This window comes from Dromaius novaehollandiae, chromosome 2 (genome assembly GCF_036370855.1).
Source record: "Dromaius novaehollandiae isolate bDroNov1 chromosome 2, bDroNov1.hap1, whole genome shotgun sequence".
In the NCBI taxonomy this organism is placed as follows: domain Eukaryota; kingdom Metazoa; phylum Chordata; class Aves; order Casuariiformes; family Dromaiidae; genus Dromaius; species Dromaius novaehollandiae.
Genome location: NC_088099.1, coordinates 11,138,401 through 11,158,732, shown reverse-complemented (window position 1 = coordinate 11,158,732; position 20,332 = coordinate 11,138,401). Strand labels below are relative to the sequence as shown.

Sequence of the window (20,332 nt, the reverse complement as noted above, 5' to 3'; positions counted from 1 at the left end):
GTTGTGTAGCTTTCTAAACTGAGGCTGTAGCAGTTTGCTTTCTTTAGACTTCAGTTGTGCTCAGTCTAAGCATCAAACACATGTGCATCCTATCTGGCTCCTATCAAAGCTATGAGGATGCTGATCCTTTACCTCTGCAAAACTCCTGACACACGAGTCATGCTCTTCGTTAGTTATAAAAAGTCACTTGTGCAAACTGTGTGTAAGGTGATTATCAATCCAGTAGACAGATTTTTGCATGTGATTTCAACAGACACCAATAGCAATACAATTATGCAGAGGATAAGCAGACCTAAAGTCAGTAAATGCCCTGAATACTTAACTGACTAAAAGTTTAAGACCGTCTGCTTATTTATCTACCAGCCAGACTGCCAAAAGATATAAAGGAGAATGTAAACATCAATAGTATACAATTATCTTTTAAAAAATGACATAACTTTTTATCCTTTAGTTTAATCTCTGGGTATGAAATGAAAAATCACTGTACATTTAAGCATTAAACATTTGAGACACTTGAGACCATTTTCGCTGTCTCTCAGGGTCCAAACATTTTTAGCATTCAGGAAAAGAAATTACAGCACTTCTATGTTTGTTATTTTAAATAGTGTAATTAAGAACCTTATTTTCATGACAGGCAAAGCTGGCAACTTTCATGTACTCAGCATGGTGAAAATGTCAAGTTTCATGGCTTGTGACATTAATAGAAAAATTATTTTAAAACTCTGAAAATTATTCCTAGATCTTGAGTAATCATCAGAGGTTGCGTTTTGTAAGGAATAAAAATAGGCAAAACTGAGTGTAGCATCAGTCTCTAAACTGAGCCTTCTTAGTTTTTTAAATAATAGAAATAGCAGGCTTAGCAAAAAATCTTCACCACATGAACTGTAAAACCTTCAAAATATTCTTTCCTCTTCTTTTGCATTGTAAATTAGCATCAATGTATTTAGCACAGTTTTGATACATATCTAATAAAGGATTATACAATCATTTAGAATCGGGTGGTATCAGAGACCTACCAAACATGGACTGCTGTTGTTGCAGAGCATCCTTTTTTTGACTTTTTTTGACATCCATTTTTGATGACATTACTCTTGAAATTATTCTAATGACATTGCTTTGTCAGTGATAACTGGTGAGAGCAGAGCAGCAGAGTCACTTCAGGGAGCACCATTTCAGGGCCAGTTTCTCCATGGCAGTGGAAGCAAGGAGGGCAGTATAGGGTGTCCAGAGAATTAGCTGGTTTACTTTAAACAGAGACTGTATAGGTAGCTTGCAGAGACAAGTCTTAGATGCAAACATCAAATCAAGACCCAAGGTTTTTTTCCGTATAGTTATGTTTGCAAGATATGAATGCTCTGAAACCATCAATCTGTTTAACCTTTCTCATCTATCTGTTGAATATGCTATAACCAGTTGTATGGTGTAAACCATTCTAATGCAATGTAAATGGCAATAGAAAACCCATCACTAACTGGTGAATTTAAGGCATTATGCCGCTAACTTGTTGAGCTAGTTAATGCCAGTAAGCATTGCAATTAATATCTCTCCAGTAGCAGGAATTTTGATTTTTCATCTTTAGTGCTTGCTCACTGTCAGACACAAGCAGTATGACAAATCTTCTCTCTCTCTCTATCCATGCTAGCCGTACATTGAATACAGGAGCAGTTTTCTGAAGTCAGTGTTGCGAACAGCAGTTCATACTTTGTGTATGTAAGGGATATAAATATGAATAGATAATGTATTTTTTGGCAGTAATGCAGCATGTTATGGAACACTGTTTCGCTCTTCAGTTTAAGAAGAATGTTAAGAGTTTCCAGAGAAGGGCTCCAAGAACTGGGAAAATGCAAGAAGCTCAATCTGCTAAAACAGAGGGGAAAAAAAATCGATCAGTGGCTCTAAGTACATATATATGAACAGAAATGTGAGAATAGAGAATATATATGGCTGTACATCGACTTTTGATAAATTCAGATGGAAAACAAAGCAAACTTATGAACAGTAAAGAGCAAAAGATACGATGCTCTCTATTATGAGCCTTTTGGATAGTAAGTCTAAATGATGATCCATATACTCTATTCAACAGTTCAGGGAAATTCTTTTGTGGAAGATCAGGCTAGTCCACTACTTCCTTCATAGATTTCCTGAGGTTTTGAAGTTTACTGAGGGTTATGCAATCTAAATAGAGTATAAGGCAATGATCCACAAAATAAGACTTGGTCAAAAATGTTGGTGAAACCTAATTGAACTGGCCAATGGATTTACAGCTGTCTTGAATGACAGAAGGAGGGCAAAACAGCCAGCGTATACTTTTTTTATCTGTCTCTGTATTATATGAGGGTGACCAATTGCACTTCTCTGCCTTTGCTTTGCTCTGTAAGTCATGGTTTGTAACAGACATACTGCGTTATGAAAATACCTCTATTAGTCACGTGCTTTTTTTCTGTCAATTTGATTTGATGTAGGTATACTTATGTATGAATATATATAATATAGGATACATTTACAGAAGTGTGTTCATTTTAATTTTTCCAACACTGAGAAGGTAGAAAGGAGATATCAGTGCAACATTAACAATAGATATAAGGTTCAAATTCCTAAACACAGTAAGCACAGAAATGTGTACACACTGCAAGTCATTAGTTCAAGCCCACCAAACATTTCCTGAGACAATTACCTTTGCTGCTATAAAATTTACTTTGCACAATCCTCTGGAGCGTTACTAATTGCTTTTCTTAACCCCCGGAGATTAAAGGAGTTTGAAATGAACATATAGACAAGTAGTGGTTCTAATTTCAAATATAAGCTCTATTAAGGCAAGTTCTGTTTTACAAAATAGGTCATTAACAGAATGTTTAATGTTGGAAGTAGCCAGTCCTGATTCCCCCCATGTTCCCCCAGTCTCAAGAAATTGCACTCTGCCTGTATGTTTTTTTTTCAAATGTGCAACCTCAACTCATTTCCATCTGGCATCAGTTTTATGTCTCATCTTCAAGAATAAACATAACCATGTTGGCACTTGTTTCTCAAATCCTTTTCCACTAGGGGGTATGATAGACTGTGACTGTATTTCGTAGTAACCCTTCTGTATGATACTGTAGTACTAAAGCAGACACACATGAGGGAAAAGAACAGGCATGCAAAGCTTGATACATAATTTATGGAGATTTAAATCCTGCCATTCATAAATATAATTATAACCTAAGGCTTGAAAGTTATACGGACCTTGCCATATTGATCAAGCTCCAGCTCTGTTTATTCAGACCATTCATTTGTTGACAGACACAGTATAATAAGAATGCTGTCATTCTGTCTAACAATTAATGAAAGGAAATACTTTTATTTTACACAAAGAATATTGTTTGTTTCTGTGCAGGTTGTGCTCCCTCCCACCTTCAGATGGGAAATATAAACCCATGGGGAGGGGAATATTATTAAATCAGCAATCAACCTTCAAGTCATTTTGGTATAAACACTGTAATTATTTCATCTCTAGTAAACAGCATATAAAACAACAGCACATAAGGGTGACAATTTGCAATATGCTTTGAATGTCTTTGTTAAAAAAAACTATTATGGCTGAAGGCAACATTATTGAAATTTAAAAAAAAAAAGTTCTGACAGCCAACAGAGGGGGTAATTAGTCAGTAAATTTCAAGTAATAAATGTAGCAGGTCATTGCAACAGACATTACATCTTGCGGGGGGGAGAAGTCACTGTTTATTAGCCTTGAAGCCAGATTTGCTTACCTTTATTCAAAACACATAACAAAGTATTATGAAAAAATGTTATGTGCGATTATAATAATTTAGCCTGCATGAGTTTTAAAACTCACAATCTTCTCTCACTTAAGTGGGTTTAAGTTCACTTATGTCAGAGGAGTTAACTACAAATTTACATAGATGTAATTGCAGTAGTATACACCTTGGGGGATGTAATTGTAGTAGTATACACCTTGGGGGGAGAATTGTTAAACCTAAAACCTTACATAAAATGTTGTATTTAGAGAGTAAATGTGCTACTACCTAATATTTTTAATCTCTCTGTTATAGCAGGAGAAATACTCCATTTCATGCCCTAGATTTATTTTAAGTTTCGGAGTGGGCATTGTATTTTACACTCATGGTCGCTTTCGTCCGCACAGCTGTCTGCGCGCCGGTGTGATGCAATCCGCCACGGAGCGGGGATGCCTCTGCTAACCGGCAGAATCGCCAGTGATTTGTGGGAACGGTTTGTTTGCAATTCATCAGGTCATAAACAACAGTAGGCACTTCAGTGAGCCTCAGTGTTTAGAGGGATGTAAAGACAATTGCCATTAATACTAGCTAGGCTTCAGAGGGTTTGACAGCGTCATGAAAAAGCAGCCTCATCTATATAATTTGAAGTTCCTGGTCAGTAAGTATGAGGCATGTGTTTTATATGGCTTAGAACCTGTTTTCAGACTGGTTACTTTCTTGTTAAGAGTCGTTTTAAATATATTTTTCAGTCAAATAATTACTGGTTTTGTTTAAATGTTCTCGTCCAACACACAATGAACAGCGAGGGATTCCCCAAAGGGCATCCATTGTTATTGAAATGTTTATTTATTGAGTGCTTTTGCCAGAAACCCCTCATGAGAAAAATCTCATTTTATGAGCTCCTGAAGCAGTCAGTTCCCAAAACATCTAGCAGAAATGCAATTTCGGTCAAGTAATCTCAAGGTCTTTTGTTTGCTTTTAAATAATCAGCAGAATATCAATGTGTGAAAAGTTGTGACAAGAACTGCTTTATTTTCTATATTTTGTAAATATTCTTACCAAAGTTCTGCTTACGTTGTCACCCGGCAAATCCTTCTGAAATTCAAACATTCAGTTATTACTGGAGAATAAAGCAGTATCCCACATGGTAATATATGAATGGGCATCTTAAAAGTTTCTTAGATTTCTTTTGCAAAAGAATGGGTATTAACCAATATCATCAGAGTCCCATAAGGGTTTTTTCCCCCCCACCAGATTTTTTTCTCTTTATTTCCCTACATTTTCTCATCAGTCGTGCAGAGAAATGACAGTGCTTGTGGCAGTGCACACGCAGGCATGACTTGTCTACTCTGGCTTCTGTCGTGTTGCTGGATTATCCCGGCGGAGTCACAAGAGAGAGAGGGGTGCGATAGTCCCGGGCAGGCTCAAATGACAGGAGTCCTTTGTCTCAGATCCCTACGTAACGCTGCCTGGGTTGGATCACTGAAATGATCCAGTTTTTAATCGATATGATTTTAATGATGCCATTAACTGCCTAGCCACAGCGAGCGGCGTAGGGGCACAACTGAGGGAGGAGTGAGCTCTAGCACAGAGACAGAGGCAACAAGCGGAGGCAAGGGAGGGAGCGGGAGGGAACGTGTGCTGTCTTTGCTGGTGAAGCCAAAGGGCAGTGTAACTACACCGTATTTGAAAGTTAGCATTAGTTTCAGGTGCTTGATGACGATGGAATACATGGTGTAAATCTGGGGGGATATATTAAGTTGTTTCTTTCTGTTGTCCTTGTCATAGGCCCCCTGCATACTAGCTTGGTGCCTGCTTTTATTTAAAGTGCACTGCTGATTACACTATAGGTGTCAGAGCAACTGAAGAGGACTCATCATTTCTCTTAGGCTGGCAATAAAAAGAGAAGGACAGTGTAAAGCTCAATTATATTCAGTGCAGAGTATCAGGAAACTCCCATGTGCCTTTCATGGTTGATTATCTCACACTTAGTGACAGAATCTGTGAATGGTCTGCATTTTTATAAAGCAATTATGTATCTCAAATAAAATATACTATGCAATTGTATTATATCATAAAGAACTATTTAAATGATGCTGATAAATGCTTTATAACTACTTAATATTTATTAAAATATATTTCTTGCACATTAATGATGGCATCTGGAGTGTCCTTTAGCAATAAAATCTTTCTGTTTTCTGGGGGTGGGAGGGCGAGAGAAAAGAAAAATATTTAGGGAAAAGCGACTGATTAATGACAGATCCTGTTAACTCCAGAATAGAATGTGCACAGTGTATGCCTTGTCCAGTACAAGATTAAGCTCTTTAGTCTTACTCTGATTCCCTTTGTGACCTCTGTGCATTTCAAGCCCTGCAATAATTTTTTTTCAACATACTTCTTTTATGTAGCAAATTGTAAGATTTCATTCACTCATAAGCGATGGCTATAGAAGGTTAAAGTATGTTTCGTGTGTGGTTCTAAGTAATGTATTTCAATGTTGATTGAAGCAGGGTTATTATTCATTGTACAAGCATAGCTCTTCTTACTGATTATGTCATTAATAACAACCCTGGAACTCAAATAATGCATACTATGGAAGTAAACTGTTATTATGGTGCCAATTTTCATGTTTGTTCAGCCCTTGCACTCTGCACTTCTGGTAATGTACATTGTAGTTTCTACTGGCTCTTGTTACCTGGAAAAATTTTTAAATACTTTTACTATGTTTGTGTGTATTTTTCATTTGTTTTCCATATGTATGTAATGTACATATGTAAATATGTAATTTGGTATTATTGGGATCAGTGGCAACTGAATACAAGACTACTTATATGGTTTTATTTTTCTTTAAAATTTGACAGTGACAAATTTTTGTCAAACCCTGAATATTTTACTCTGCCATTCTTCATCTTGCTAATTTGTAATTCGCTCAGTAAATTTCTTATAGATTTTAATGCCATAAAGAGCCATCAGGCTCAACCCAAAAAGATCAGCAGAGAGTCCATCTCTTCCCTTCATAAGTTATTCAGATAGATGATCACCTCTGTTGTTAGAAGATAAATGCTTTGTGCCATCTTTCTGGACAAAATCTGTATAGGTTTCAGTTTTCAGCCATTGGATCAGATTTCTCCAAAATCTTTTCCCCATGTATGTTCTTGCAGAATAGGATCAAAATCAATATTCTGAGCTTCTTTATTGTCTCTCTATAAGGTAGGATTCATAGACTTACAGTCATGATAAGAGGACTAGGCTTGTATTGATGTAAAGCTTATAAAATTTGAGAGCACATGTAATCTTCTCTGGATGCTGAATTCCAGTTATGTTCTATGCCGTGTTTGAGTGACTAACTTAATTTCTGTGCCTCCATTTTGCCATCTTCATAGTAGGAATAATATTTACAGGAGTGTTCTGAAGTTTAGTTAATGTCTCTGAAATCATTCAGGCACAAGATATACAAAAAACCCCCACAAGAGGTATAAAAATGTATGCAAATATAGTTAATGAAGCAAAAGGAAGAGGGCTAAATGGTGTCTTAACAGTTTCTCCTTAAAAACCTATTTTGATAAGGAATATTCTGCCATGTCTCTTGATTATGAGTCTTACATTTTTAATAATCTCTTTTAGCATGCTGGGACCAGCTGTGACCTTCAGAGTGCACGCAAACCTCCAAAACATTTCAACTGCAGATGTTGCCAAAGCAGCAGGTAAGAATCTTTATCCTCCATTCCCAAACCGTGACCTCCCACTCTTCAGTTTAGAGGGCAGTATCACTACAAACAACAGAGAGACAGCACATGCTCTCAGGAAGATTGACATTTGAGGAAGGAGACAGTTGAGGGGGAGTGGCACATTTGGGAAATTGAAGTGTAACATCTCTGAGTCAATTAAAACTGCCGGAGACTTCATTGTTTGTAGAGGAAATGGATTAAATAGAGACATGTAGACATGGCCTAACACAGGGAAAAACTCTTCAGTGTTGTCAGAAACTTAGAAAACTAGACTAGATATTTCTAATTAAGAACTGAATACCTTTGCTTTTCAAAGATACTTTTTTCAGGCAGCAAAATGTTACTGCATTTTAGCTTTAATTTCTGGATCAAAAGATGGTATAAATATACTTTGTTGGTGTGTTGCTTAGGCAATTTCCATGACCTGTCAATCTTGAGAGTAAACATTTTATTTCTAAAGCTAACCTTCTTCTGAATAAATGCCACTGTTATAAGCACTGTTGTTGGCTTCTTATCAGCTTCACTACTAACTATATTATGGAGGAGTTATTGACTAGAAGAAATCATTTCTGCAAAGTAATCGAATTGATAATTGATTTTCTTCCAAATTAACCAATTGATAGTTTTAGTAATTACGAATAAACAAGTTGCAGTATTGCTTGAAAAATAGGGACAAAAGAAGTTTTTTTGAGGAGAAACTGGGAGCCAAAAATTGTCCATTAACTTCTGTTTTGTTCCATCATGAATGAATTTAGCTGTAGAAGGAACTGGAGTAGTTTCCATGCCAGAACCTTTCTTTGTATGGGACTCATTGGAGGATCTGTCTCTCAAAAAAGAGATTAGGAAAAACAGTCAAATGAACATTTGCTAGTCAGCAACACCATATTGTATTCACTCAGAATTTTAAGGAGCTTAAGGACAAAAAAAGGTTAAGCACTATCAGTGATGTGAGACCTTGCACTTTAAGCTTTCTTGTTAACTAGTGATTAGAGAGTACCAAATGGGATACCATTTTTTTAAAAACAGATTTAACATGCCAATAAGCCTTAAGTTTGTACTGTGGAAATTAATAGAAGTTACAATAGAGTAATCATTGTAATTAACTGTGTAAGTATCATATACCTTAATGCGTGTGATATATTGTGGAAATTAATAAGGCTTTCTTATAGCAATGTCTTGCCTTGGAAACTTACTGAGTATCTCTGAAGGCTTCAACAAACGTGATGCATCTGAAAGAGTCTACCTCGATTTCCAAAGACTTCTGATAAGTTCTTTCACTAAAAGTTTCTAAGGAAACTAACTATCCCATGGAATAAGAATTACATGGATCAGTAATTGGTTAAGAGACAAGAAACAGAGAGTAGGCATAAATTATCAGTTTTCTCAAAAGGTGGAAATAGCAGTAAAGTTTTTCAAGGATCTCTGTGGGGACTGGTACTCAACATACTTATAAATGAGCTGGGAAAGAGGCTGAGCAGTGTGATGAGAAAGCCTGCTAATAATGCTGAATTATTCACAGTATTAAAGGTGACAGTTGATTAAGAAATGTATAAAGTTCTTACCAGACTGAGTGCCTGGACTCAAAATAGCAGATGAAATTCATTATAGATTTATGTAAAAAATGCATAGGGGGAAAAATACCCAATAGCTTTACATATGAAGCTGTGAGATCTGATTAGACCGTTGCTCCTCAGGAGTGAGATCTTAGTGAGGTAATAGATAATTTCATGAAAATAATAGTTCTATCTTCAGTATCTGTCAAATAACAATTCTTAACAACACTTTCCTTAGGAAAGTATTAGGTAACAAAACAGAGAATATCATATGCTATTGAATAAATCTATGGCATATCTGTATTTAAATACTAAGTACAGTTCTACTTCTCCCACCTCAGAGTGGCTGGAAACCGTTGAGCTCAAAAAATTCAGAGAAAGGCAGAAGGCATGGCTGTAAGTGTGGAATATAACAAATGGTGAAGTTAGGCAGGAGTCTTTATTCTGGAAAAGAGATGGCTGTGGCATGAGAAAGGTCTATAGAATCCAGAGTGGCACAGAGAATGTGGAGAGGATTGTTCAGTGTCACTTACAATACAGGACCAAACTAAACTAGCAGCAGGCAGGTTCAAAATAAATAAAATAAAACTGGTTCTTATGCAGTTTGTAGTTACACTAGGTGTGGATAATAAAGCTTACATCTGTTCAAAGATGCAGATGTAAACAAGTTCATGCAAGAAAAATCCACTGAAATTTACCAAATCCATCAAAACCTTGTCAAGTTCAAGAGGTTCCTGATGTGTCTGTCTCAAAAGCTGACATTGGGTCCCTATCAACATTTGTTTCTTCTGCTTGGCTTGTTCCTAGCTTGTTTCCTACCACTGGTCTCAAAATAGTTGTTTCCAGCTTGCTTACCTTAAACACACGTGATTGAGTAGGCAGATTCTGGAGACAAAAGGTGTCACCCCAGAGGAAGTTCTATAGCCTCACCAACTTAAATTAACCTAGATAACATTTTATCTACTTTATATATTCATATTTCAGGTATTTCCTAACATATTTCTTTAGTATGTGATGATTTTCCATTTTTGATGGCTGCACAAAGCCGTTCACAGCAGTCTTACATCAGCTCTTATTGGTATGTTACCATGGCCATATTATTGTTTATGCTAAAACTTGTGTTTGCCCTTTTACCAACCCCTCCCACCATTCTATCAACTATTCAAACATTTTAAATTAACGACAGTATCTTGTTCTTCTTTTCTAACCAATAAATCACAGAATCACAGATGGCAGAGCTTGGAACGGACCTTTACAGACCATCTAGTCCAAACCCCTTGCTCAAGCACCTACAGCAGGTTGCCCAGGAGCCCGTCCAGACAGCTTTTGAATATATTAGAGGATGGAGGCCCCACAACCTCTCTGGGCAACCTGTGCCAGTGCTCTGTCACCCTCACAGTAGAAAAGGTTTTCCTCACGTTCAGACAGCACTTCCTGTGTTTCAGTTTGTGCCTGTTGCCTCTCGTCCTGGCACTGGGCACCACTGAAAAGAGTCTGGCCCCATCCTCTTTACACCCTCCCTTCAGATATTTATACAAATAGAAAAGATCCCCCCTCAGTCTTCTCTTCTCCAGGCTGAACAGACCCAGCTCTCTCAGCCTTTTCTCCATTAAATGAGAGATGCTCTAGGCCCTTGATCATTTTAGGATGACTCCGTCTTCGCTGGACTCGCTCCAGCACCTCCGTCTCTTTCTTACAGTGGGGAGCCCAGAACTGGACACAGCACTCCAGCTGTGGCCTCACCAAGGCTGAGCAGAGGGGGAGGATCAGCTCCCTTGACCTGCTGGCAATGCTCTTCCTAAGGCAGCCCAGGGTATCGTTGGCCTTCTTGGCCACAAGGGCACATTGCTGGCTCATGGCCAACTTGTTGTCCACCAGGACCCCCAGGCCCTTCTCCGCAGAGCTGCTTTCCAGCAGGTCAGCCCCCAGCCTGTACTGGTGCATGGGGTTGTTCCTCCCCAGGGGCAGGACTCTGCACTTCCCTTTGCTGAACTTCATGAGGTTCCTCTCTGCCCATCTCTCCAGCTTGTCAAGGTCCCTCTGAATGGCAGCACAGCCCTCTGGTGTCTCAGCCACTGCTCCCAGTTTTGTATCATCAGCAAACTTGCTGAGGGGGCACTCTGTCCCTTCATCCAGGTCACTGATGAGTAAGTTGAGCAGGACTGGACCCACTATTGACCCCTGGGGTACTTCACTAGTTACTGGACTCCAACTAGGCTTTGCGCGACTGGTCACACAACCCTCTGAGCTTTGCCATTCAGCCTCTTCTCAAATCACTTCACTGTCTGCTCATCTATCCCACACTCCCTGAGCTTGCCTTTTAAGGGAGACAGTGTCAAAAGCCTTGCTGAAGTCAAAGTGGACAACATCCACTGCTCTCCTCTCATCTACCCAGCCAGTCATTCCATCATGGAAGGCTCTCAGGTTGGTTAAGCCTGGCTTCTCCTTTGTGAATCCATGCTGACTACTCCTGATCACCTTCTTGTCCTTGATGTGCTTCAACATGGTATCCAGGATGAGCTGCTCCATCAAATATGGTTGCAGTAGCCTGTCAACATACATGCTAATCAGTTCATTTTATTTTAAGCAAAGGTTTTTTTTACTTGCAGTTCTCTAAAGCCAAAAATAAACTCAGTAAAGAGTTTTAGTAAGAGATATGCTGTAACAACAGCATATACTTACATAAGTTTTTTTCAGGTTTTAGTTGTGATTAGAAAATTTTAAAGTCAACAATATCTTGAAGAAAAATGTTCAAAAAATTTAATTTACTAAATGCAACCAAGGAGAATAAATCAATACCTACTTCCAGGATAAGCACAGCTAAATGCCTCCATGATCCATAGTTAGGTAACTTGACATCTGTCCAGGAACTCTCAAAGTAGACCTTGTTTACAGAAAATGAATAGACCTAACTGACAGAAGAATTTTGCTGCCCATCGCATCCTTAAAAACTAAAAGAATTTAGAAATTTAGGTAATCAGATGCCATAGTAATTATGGGAATGTGAATTACTCAGCTTTGCAGAGAGGAACCTATTTCTGCAGCTGTCGTGTATATTCATGTCTCGCTGATATCTGTACGAACAGTTTTTATGTAGCAACTTATCTTATTATTTGTATAGTATACATTTCTTGTAAACAAAATGGATAAACTGCATGCTCTCCTTGAATTATGTAGGTATAAATATAGGCAACTATATTTAAAGTTTTCCATCATCCCCTGTGGAGGTTGGCAGATGTGCAGGTTAGAGAAGGCATGAGGCTCATCAGCAATTATGCAAACAGATGGTTGACTTAGAATATCTACTACAAAATAAAGAGAAGAAGGAACTATGATAATAAAAATGATTCCCTGTGTTTTCTTGGAGTTTGTCAGCAATTCTTCTTGGTGTGCATGAGATATGCACATCTCGAGGAGAAGTAAAGCTCTGTAAGCCCCTTTAGCCACATTCTTGCTAATAAAATTTTTTTCTAGTAATCCGCAGCTCCAATTCTATGTAAATGTTTTGATTTGTTCTTGCAGTTTCTAGGGCTACATAAATATATGGGAAACCTAACAACAGAGTAATTCAAAATTTTGTGTAGCTTGCTTTCTCACATTAGCAATACCTTTATTTACTCTGACTACCAAGCGAAGGACAGTCAATGTTATGACAGCGTTGCATACTTTGACATTCATAATATGGAACATACCTTGCATGGTGTACCTGTCCTCTGACCTATTTCTGTGTGATAAGACAGGCACAATGGTACACTGCAATTTCAACTCAACATTTTCTTGAAATAAACTTCTGTAGGCAGATATGGCCTGCTGTAGAAGTAATTACGCTTGGCACATGACATCATTTAGACAAATGAGTATGGATTTCTTCTCTCTTCAGTTTAAAAGTTAGGAGAAATCTAACAGAGAACAACTACCAATAAGATAACTTCATTTATATGCCATACAGTCAATGAGCTATACTAGTATGATTTTGATTTCATACAGCTTTATAAATCCTCTAGAATAACAGTGTTTATGCAAAGACATGTAAAATAACAGTATTAGAAAAGAGGTGACTTCTGAAGTTTCCATATGTAAAGCATATGAGATGGCTTTAACATGTTTGCGTATATAGTGCTCATATAAAATAATGATGCGGGATAGAAAAGACATTGTTGTCCACAGGCACAGCTGCTGAAATGAAATAAAAGCAATCGTTTAGGTGTAGCTGCAGCCTTTCACTAATTAAAACCATGCTTGCATTGTTTGGTATTGTATTAAAATGCAACAGTTTAGTGTTATAAAAAAGGGGGATCAACGAGTGGAGGGTATATGCACAGAGTAGGCATGTCATTGAGGGAGGATTGGCAGCACAGCAAAAGGCAATGCATAACCAGATAGTGGGGAATTAAAAGAGATTCTTTGCAAGTTCTTTTGTCTAAGATAGATTATAGTGCTATGCATCAATATAGCAAGTCAGAAGCTTCTTTTTTTTCATTTTTAAAATATGTATTCTGAAGAAATAATAGAATGTCAATAATTATTTCTTTTTATATAATACCCCTAACTTTAACAAAGCTATTGATCTATTTTGTTTTAAATTTGCTGACGCCTTGCTGGTGAAACCCACGTGTTCCTGAAGTGCACAGTTTGTTGGGGACCATTAATCATTAGTCAGAGAACAGGGTGCTGAATCACATAACCTTCTTGTCTAAAAATTACTTTTATACTAGCTTTCTAATTATGTGGAAAAATGCATTGCACAATTAATTCCTCTGAACAAAAATAAATAGAAAAATACTATATTATCATTAAAATTTAACTGTATAATAAGTTAATCTGAATAAAAATACTACCTGAAAAGTATTGGAATGGATAATAAAATGCCTATATAATTTGGTTTTAAACAACTGCAGATGATGAACTTACAAACTTACAGGTTTTGATATTCTATATCTACAAATTTTGGTCATCTTCCCAGCTGTGGTGAAATATCCATGGCAACAAATAGAAATTTTTGACATTGTAACTGTATATTTGTGCTAAAATTGCCAGCTATGAACAGACAAAACATGATGTTTAACTTTCAGCATTAAACACTCCTTTCAAAACAAAAAGGATATTTCCCAACTTCTAGAGTTAAGTTAGCCTGTCTAGTGATTTAAGCTGATAATATCTCATTGTTTTAGAGTGATCCATGATGTCGTAGTTTTAATTGTAATCAGGATCACCAAAGATATGTTTATAGTCTCAGTCTGAGCAAATTAAAGTATTTCCTACACCACAAAGGAAATGGTATTTGAATGTTAAAAAAGACTCTCCTCAATGCTGTAAATTTAAGAAATTGTATTAAAAAAGAACAAAAATTAAATATAGACCTCTATCCTATTGCTATGCTAAGATGGGCGCAAATTCAGCCATGCTTCGAGTGGGGATAGCACGGATACTCAGCTGCCAGCTGTTGCACAGCTCGTGCGCAACGCACCGGGATAGGCTGCGTCACTTCCTAGCTTCCCTATACATCTGCATCAAGTTTAAGAGATGCTTAAGATTATCCCATTTCAGAATGTAAGAGAAGGTATTTATGCCTTATTCTGCCCCTTGATATGTTTCTTTTGCTGGACAGTTCTGAACTGACCAGGTTCTTTTCACTTTGGTCTTCCATCTGTGTATAAAGCAGAATGAGAGAATCGGAGACGATACTTCTGTGTTTATAGGTGTCAAAACTTACTCTTCTAAATAAGTAGGCTTAAGCATCTAAAACAGTGGTCTAATTTCAAAGGTTTTCAGTTCCCATCGTGCTTCACAGGCCGGTAGTGGATAGTGAGCCTTGCCGGACAGGCGTAGGGATAGGCCTTGCCAGGCCTTCCTGGATAGGTAGCAGGCTTGAAATGCAGAGTATTCTGAAGAAGGACCAAGAAATTGAAATTTCAATGCCATTTCAGACAGTAAACACCCCACTTGCATTAAAAAAATTGATTCCAGATTCTTTTTCAACTTGAAAATATCAGTGAGGATCCTCCTTCAGCCATTGCAGAAATTTTGGTTTAATGCTCTAATTTCTTAAGCACATTCAGCAGAATCATAGTTTTCTCATACATCAAGTCTAGGTGCTGTTAATAAGGGCTGAGACTTTCAGGTGAACATATTCAGGTGAACATATATAACATATATGATTCCTTTATAAATTCAATGCTATAAATATCCATTGTAAGTAACTTTTAAAATATTTAACTTTAAAATTACAGATGATTCCTCTGTATCAGAACTATAATGCTTGGATGATGTTTTTTAGCTGTTTGCAGCGATTGTTTATATTAGTCTACAGTGTAATTGAAATACTTTACTATTAACATTCTACATAAAGTCTAATATATTACAGATGATTTTATATGAATATTCTCCTGTACCTGTTCTAGTCATGAAATGTCCTCTTTCTACTGGTCAAAGAGGGTTATTTTTCCAGTTCACTGGATAACAGAAATAAATATAATAAAACCACATTTATGGACTACTGCTGTAAAGCTTTCACACTTCTTAAATCCATGGTCTGAAATTTGGCAAACCAAGGCACAAAGTCCAATGTTAGTGAATCAATTGAGGAGGAGCTGGTATGCAACTTAAACTGCCTGAATTTTTTTTCCTAGAAATGCTCCAGAGGTTCACACTGTTCACTAGGCAGTAAGTACGGACCATTCTAGCATTGTTGACAGAAATATAGTGTCTCTATACTATGTTCATTATTAGCAAGCTTTCTAGGAGGCTCTCAGGGGAACAAAAGAGAAAGAAGTATTTTCAGATTTATCTTCATATAAGATAGCTTCATATCTTTACATAACAAAGCCACATAGAATTATATATGTTGAGAATATATATAATACAAAGAAGAGAGATAAACAGTAGGAGCAACAGAATAGTGAGGAATAACTCATCACCTGCATGAATTAGATTATGCAATATTTGATTTAGAAATCCATGTATTTATTTAGTTCATATTTAAAATAATTGTTATTATTGACTCATTTTCGTAGGCATCATGGAATAGTCTCAAGGAGGAATCTTAAGAACTGGGAAATAATATATTGAACTCAGAATATTGTGACTTTATCTCTTTATTTATTTCAGCTTGTGATCAAACACTGCCTGGCCTTTGTTTCTTGTTAGGCCATTTGTGCTTATTTTTTAGACGTTCTTTCCATGATATATTTCACTGAACCAAGCGTAATCTGGGAATTTATTACCCCATGTACTGCTCCTACTGCTGACACAATGGAATTCGGATATGACTTTTGCATTGTTTTGGTAACAGCAATATCCTCCTTCTTTTCTGTTGTGACCACCTGTGCGAAAGATGAGATCTATATCATCAGAAGCAGAAAAAGTTCCATTCCTGGATAAAAAGTCTTTCTGTACTGTAAGAAGTCCTTATTCTTTCTAAATGGCTATAGCCAGTCTTGGTTGTCTTATTGATTCTTTTTTCATGAGCTTTGCATGACTCATGGGAAATCTAAAAAAGATCAACTGTGTTGCTTCAATCACAAATATGTGCATACTGTCTTGATTTCCTTTTTTTATCTCACAACTGTGAGCATAACGATTGTTTTAAAAGTATTCACTGGCCAGTCATTGTCAGATCTATAATTCGACTGTGATGAAGTGGACAGAAGATAAAAGTCTATGACAGAGTTCCTTCTTTCTATCTAGATTTTTGTAGATCATATGCTTAGATACCCTTCTGCCTGATAGTATAACAAAGAATGTGTTTATTAATGATTTGAAGTTCATCTTTGAAGTAAACTGACTGCTTCTGTGTGAGAGACTTTGAACAATGTAGCCAAGAGGCTGTGATGTCCATCTGATTTCGTTTGCCATTGACCTGGTTTAAGGAGGAGTACAAATCTTTGGTCTCTAATGTAGAAGATAAAAGTTTGACAGTTCTTTTTCTGTTGCTAGTTCTCTTAAGTCTTTTGGTGAAAATCTTGATTTCTTCTACTTAAACCTCTTAGTCCACATTGTCCTTTTTCACCTCTTCACCCCTCTGTAGTAGATGAATTCCCTTTCACTTACTGTATGGTCAAATCTGTCTGAAGTGTTTTCTTCAAATCCTTCCAGTGCTGAATATAGGATGTCATTGTATTTTTGAAGTATTATTCAGAATCTGAACTGTCTCCTCCAAATATTTGATATACTGATTAGTGACTTTTTCAGACAGCATTCTCTTCCTACCTTGCTCTTCTATTGAAAAATGTTATAAACGTGCCAGCTAGTATCCTTTTTATCCTGTAATGAGTTTGTAGCAGTAGTGGCAGGTGCTACCATTTGGTATATGTGCCTCAATCCTGTGCAAGAGAAAATATCTTTGGTTATGACTCCATTCCAGTCACTTCTTTCTATGATACTCGTCGCAGTGATTGGTAAGGGTGGATTTTTTAAGATACACCTCCCTCATCTAAGAACAATTATGGAGTATCTAATTTTAGAAAGAAATCATTTTGCTTTAAAACCTGAGTCAGCTGACTTTCTGTTGTAACAGATACCTTCAGAACTTTCTTCTGCTCACCCTGTGAAGCGACATAACCTATTCCTGCCTGAGCCACTAAACCAAGCTTCTTGAAATATTGGGAACTCGAAAGCTAGTTAGTCGTATTATAGAATCAGGGAGAAAAATAATAACTAAATAGCATTACAGAGTCTATATTCTTTAATTAAAGCAGTGGAATTTCATGTCATTACATTTTGATGCCTCTTATTAAACACCCATTCATGGAAAACAATCAGGATGGTATTAAAATTAAAACAGAAAGAGGTATACAGGTGATGTAATTTAAAAATAAGTAAACATAAAATTATAACATATATAATATATTAAATATGTATATATATTCTGTTTTCTTCTACTTAAGCCTTCTTAGTTCACATTGTCCTTTGTAAGGTACTCAAAGTTGTTTAAGAATTCAAAATTAATTTAAGATTGAGTAACTTTACAAAGATTTTGAGTTTTGTAAATATTACAGTATGTAATACTGTTAAACAATGAAGTTCCTGCAGTCATCTTGTTCACACCTACAGATGGTAATGTAATATGAAACCCTCTGTGACTGCTTAAGTGCAAAGTGATTTTCTTTCAAGTCTGAGAAGTGCCCTAGTACGTTTTTGACTATGGAAGTGAAAACTCATTTTCCATATTAAACATACTACATTTTTCCTTTCACAGATGTTTCAAACTGACCAATAAAATTTAAAAGGACTGTATACAGCTGGTATAAATCAACAAATAGCTGCACTGAAATCCATAGGACTGAGAATGGGTGATTGGAACATAATGGTATTGTTTTTCATACAGCAGCAGGATTATACTGTGAACAACACAGTATCAAAATGTCCCCATGCTAAAATACTTGTGATCCAAACTACTTATAATTTAAAGCACAGCAAAACAAAAATCCCCAAACCCAAACAACCTGCTTAATGTCATATTTTATCATATTATTTGGCAAAACTGCAGCTATTATTTAACATTACTATAATAAGCCACAAATTTTGCAGGAAAATGGGACTATATAGTAATATGGCATGTACAACAATAATACAGAAATGCTTACAGTTCCAGATATCTTTAAATTTTATTGTGCTTTAATAAAGTGTTACATATTTGTGTGAAGTACACGTAAGAGGCAGTATGTATTCACAACAAATCGTGTATACATTTAAACAAGTTTTTTAAGAATGATACAGTGAGAAGAAACCTGATAAGAAAAAGACCTTTAGCAAGGCAGCTTTTGTGTAAAGAATAGGCAGGTTAATCTAATATTTTTTCTGTGAATATGTACTTTTTAAGGAAAGTATAAATAATGGAATTAAAGAAAACCTAATTCAGGTCAGATAGTATTGTAACCTAACCTTGACCTGGAAGAAAACAGTCAGTGCATTTTTTCCATTCGTTGAACAGATTTATTATAACTTCTCAAAATGTGGAACAAGATAAACCTAATAATTTTAAAATGCATGGAAATAATCACTAAGCAGTATGTGGAACAGGGGATAAAGTTCTATTTTAGTGGGTACAAATGGGAAAATGTGCTTTATTTGATGGTAAGTAAATATATTTTTAATATATAAAATTGGATGATTAGCAATCTTGTGATCATAAGTGATGGCTCTCATATCAGCCAAATAGTAAAAAATTATGAGGGAGAGCAGTGCTACTTCAGGGCTGTATGAAAAATAGCTGTTATTTAAAGCACAAGAGAAAAACACAAGATCAATTACACAGAATCTTCTTAGAATCAGGCTGTCATCCCTTTTTGTTGGAGAAAAGTAATAACATGAAAAAGCACTTCTCAGGAAGCATGGTATTTTGGTAACGGTGTGTCGGGGTGGCTGACCGGAACCCGGTAGCAATCTATTCTCTCCGTAGAGCACAATTTATGGGATGACATCTTGGGAAGGAGGCACAAACATGACCTAGGATGAAAGGGCAGGTTCAGGATTTTTGCCTGACAAATGCTTAGTTAGGAGGACCAGAGGATTCCAGTATCATCTGTCTAGAAAATAGCCACTTGCATGCCCTTCTACTAGTGATAGCCTGTGGGGAAATAAATCTGAGAGGAGAAAGAATAAGCTTATGACAGTGAGACAATGAATTACTTCAGAGATTTTGGAGAATTTTAGAAGAGGAAAGGTTTGCTGTCCATACTCACAAGGGCACATTTATCAGCAGAGTTCGGTCCTGTGTTTTAATATTGCCTTCATTTTGAGCGTTCTTCCTCCTATGCATTGGTGCTGCTTTAGAAGGTGCTGCTGCTATGTGATAACCTGCAAAACTTTTAGGCAATGTTGTGGCTACAAGCAAGTGATTTGCTGTTCATGAATTGTTTGTTTTCTGGACTGTCGTGATCAAGAACAGTATTCTCAAGACCTTTATGAACATGAGTTATCCATTCTGACATGTAAGATAAGCTCAAGTGAGATTTGTAGAGCTTTTAGCTTGATTTTCTTTGGAGGTGGTGTTTTCCTTTGTCTGTCTCTCAAATACTATATGCAGGATTTAGAGATTAATGAACATTGTAATAATCTGCAAATACTTAATCTCTCAAATATTATCTGGTCCTCAGGAAGACATGTAAGATCTCTTTGCGCTAGTTGGAAAATATTTGCTATAAATCTGAACATTCCAAATTAAGAGAGATTGGGTGGCTGTATCTTGGCGGAGGTCAAAGGACAAGCTAGATTTAATTTGATTACTACAGATTTTCAAGAAGTTCACTTAAATTCTGTATGTCTCTATTTTGTTATTTGGAAAACTGAAAAATGAACATGATAAAGGTCTGTTATG

General features: G+C 36.6%; 1 protein-coding gene across 2 annotated transcripts in view; it reads left to right on the top strand.

Moving 5' to 3' along the window:
- Positions 1 to 20,332, top strand: part of PTPRN2 (protein tyrosine phosphatase receptor type N2) — a 661,203-nt gene that overhangs the window by 288,750 nt on the left and 352,121 nt on the right. For both annotated transcript variants that reach the window (XM_064505751.1, XM_026103068.2), the window contains exon 11: positions 7,359 to 7,438. In XM_064505751.1, the coding sequence (XP_064361821.1) occupies positions 7,359 to 7,438 (80 nt within the window). The remainder of the gene's footprint in view (positions 1 to 7,358; positions 7,439 to 20,332) is intronic.